A 433-nucleotide genomic window follows, 5' to 3' on the forward strand; every position below is an offset into this window, starting at 1 on the left:
AGTTTTATAATATCTTCATTGATTTTGTAGTTTTTCCTACCAGTTTTACAAAACTGGTATTCGTGAATACTTGTCAATACATAAACTTCCTTTTTATCCATCCATTTGATTACCATCCAAGAATCGGTGTGGGCAACTTCTGTTTCACCACGATTTAGCTTTGAACTAAGAGTTGGCATTTCTTTACGATTTTTCTTTACAGTTCCACAAAGACCAGTATTTCTGTCATGTAAGTAGTCTGACAGTTGTAGAGACGTATACCAATTATCAGTGTATAACACACGCCCTTCGTTACAATAAGGTTGCATGAAATGTGCAACAATGTCACCAGAAACGCCTAAATTAAATTTCTCATAATCAGTGTCTGAGCCAGTATATACTATAAAATCTAAGAGAAATCCTGTTTCGCAGTCCGCTAATTCAAATATCTTGA

At 34.6% G+C, this 433-nt stretch overlaps 1 protein-coding gene across 1 annotated transcript in view; it reads right to left on the reverse strand.

Annotated features, from left to right (window-relative positions):
- LOC116849198 (piggyBac transposable element-derived protein 4-like) overlaps nucleotides 1–301 on the reverse strand; it is an 881-nt gene extending 580 nt beyond the window's left edge. The window contains exon 1 of the mRNA XM_032826119.1: nucleotides 106–301. Coding sequence (XP_032682010.1) covers nucleotides 106–179 — 74 coding nt within the window. The 5' untranslated portion in view covers nucleotides 180–301. The remainder of the gene's footprint in view (nucleotides 1–105) is intronic.
- Nucleotides 302–433: the final 132 nt, after the last annotated feature.

The sequence above is a fragment of the Odontomachus brunneus genome, unplaced genomic scaffold (assembly GCF_010583005.1).
Source record: "Odontomachus brunneus isolate Ranch 3 - 2012 unplaced genomic scaffold, Obru_v1 Obru_scaffold_108, whole genome shotgun sequence".
In the NCBI taxonomy this organism is placed as follows: Eukaryota; Metazoa; Arthropoda; class Insecta; order Hymenoptera; family Formicidae; genus Odontomachus; species Odontomachus brunneus.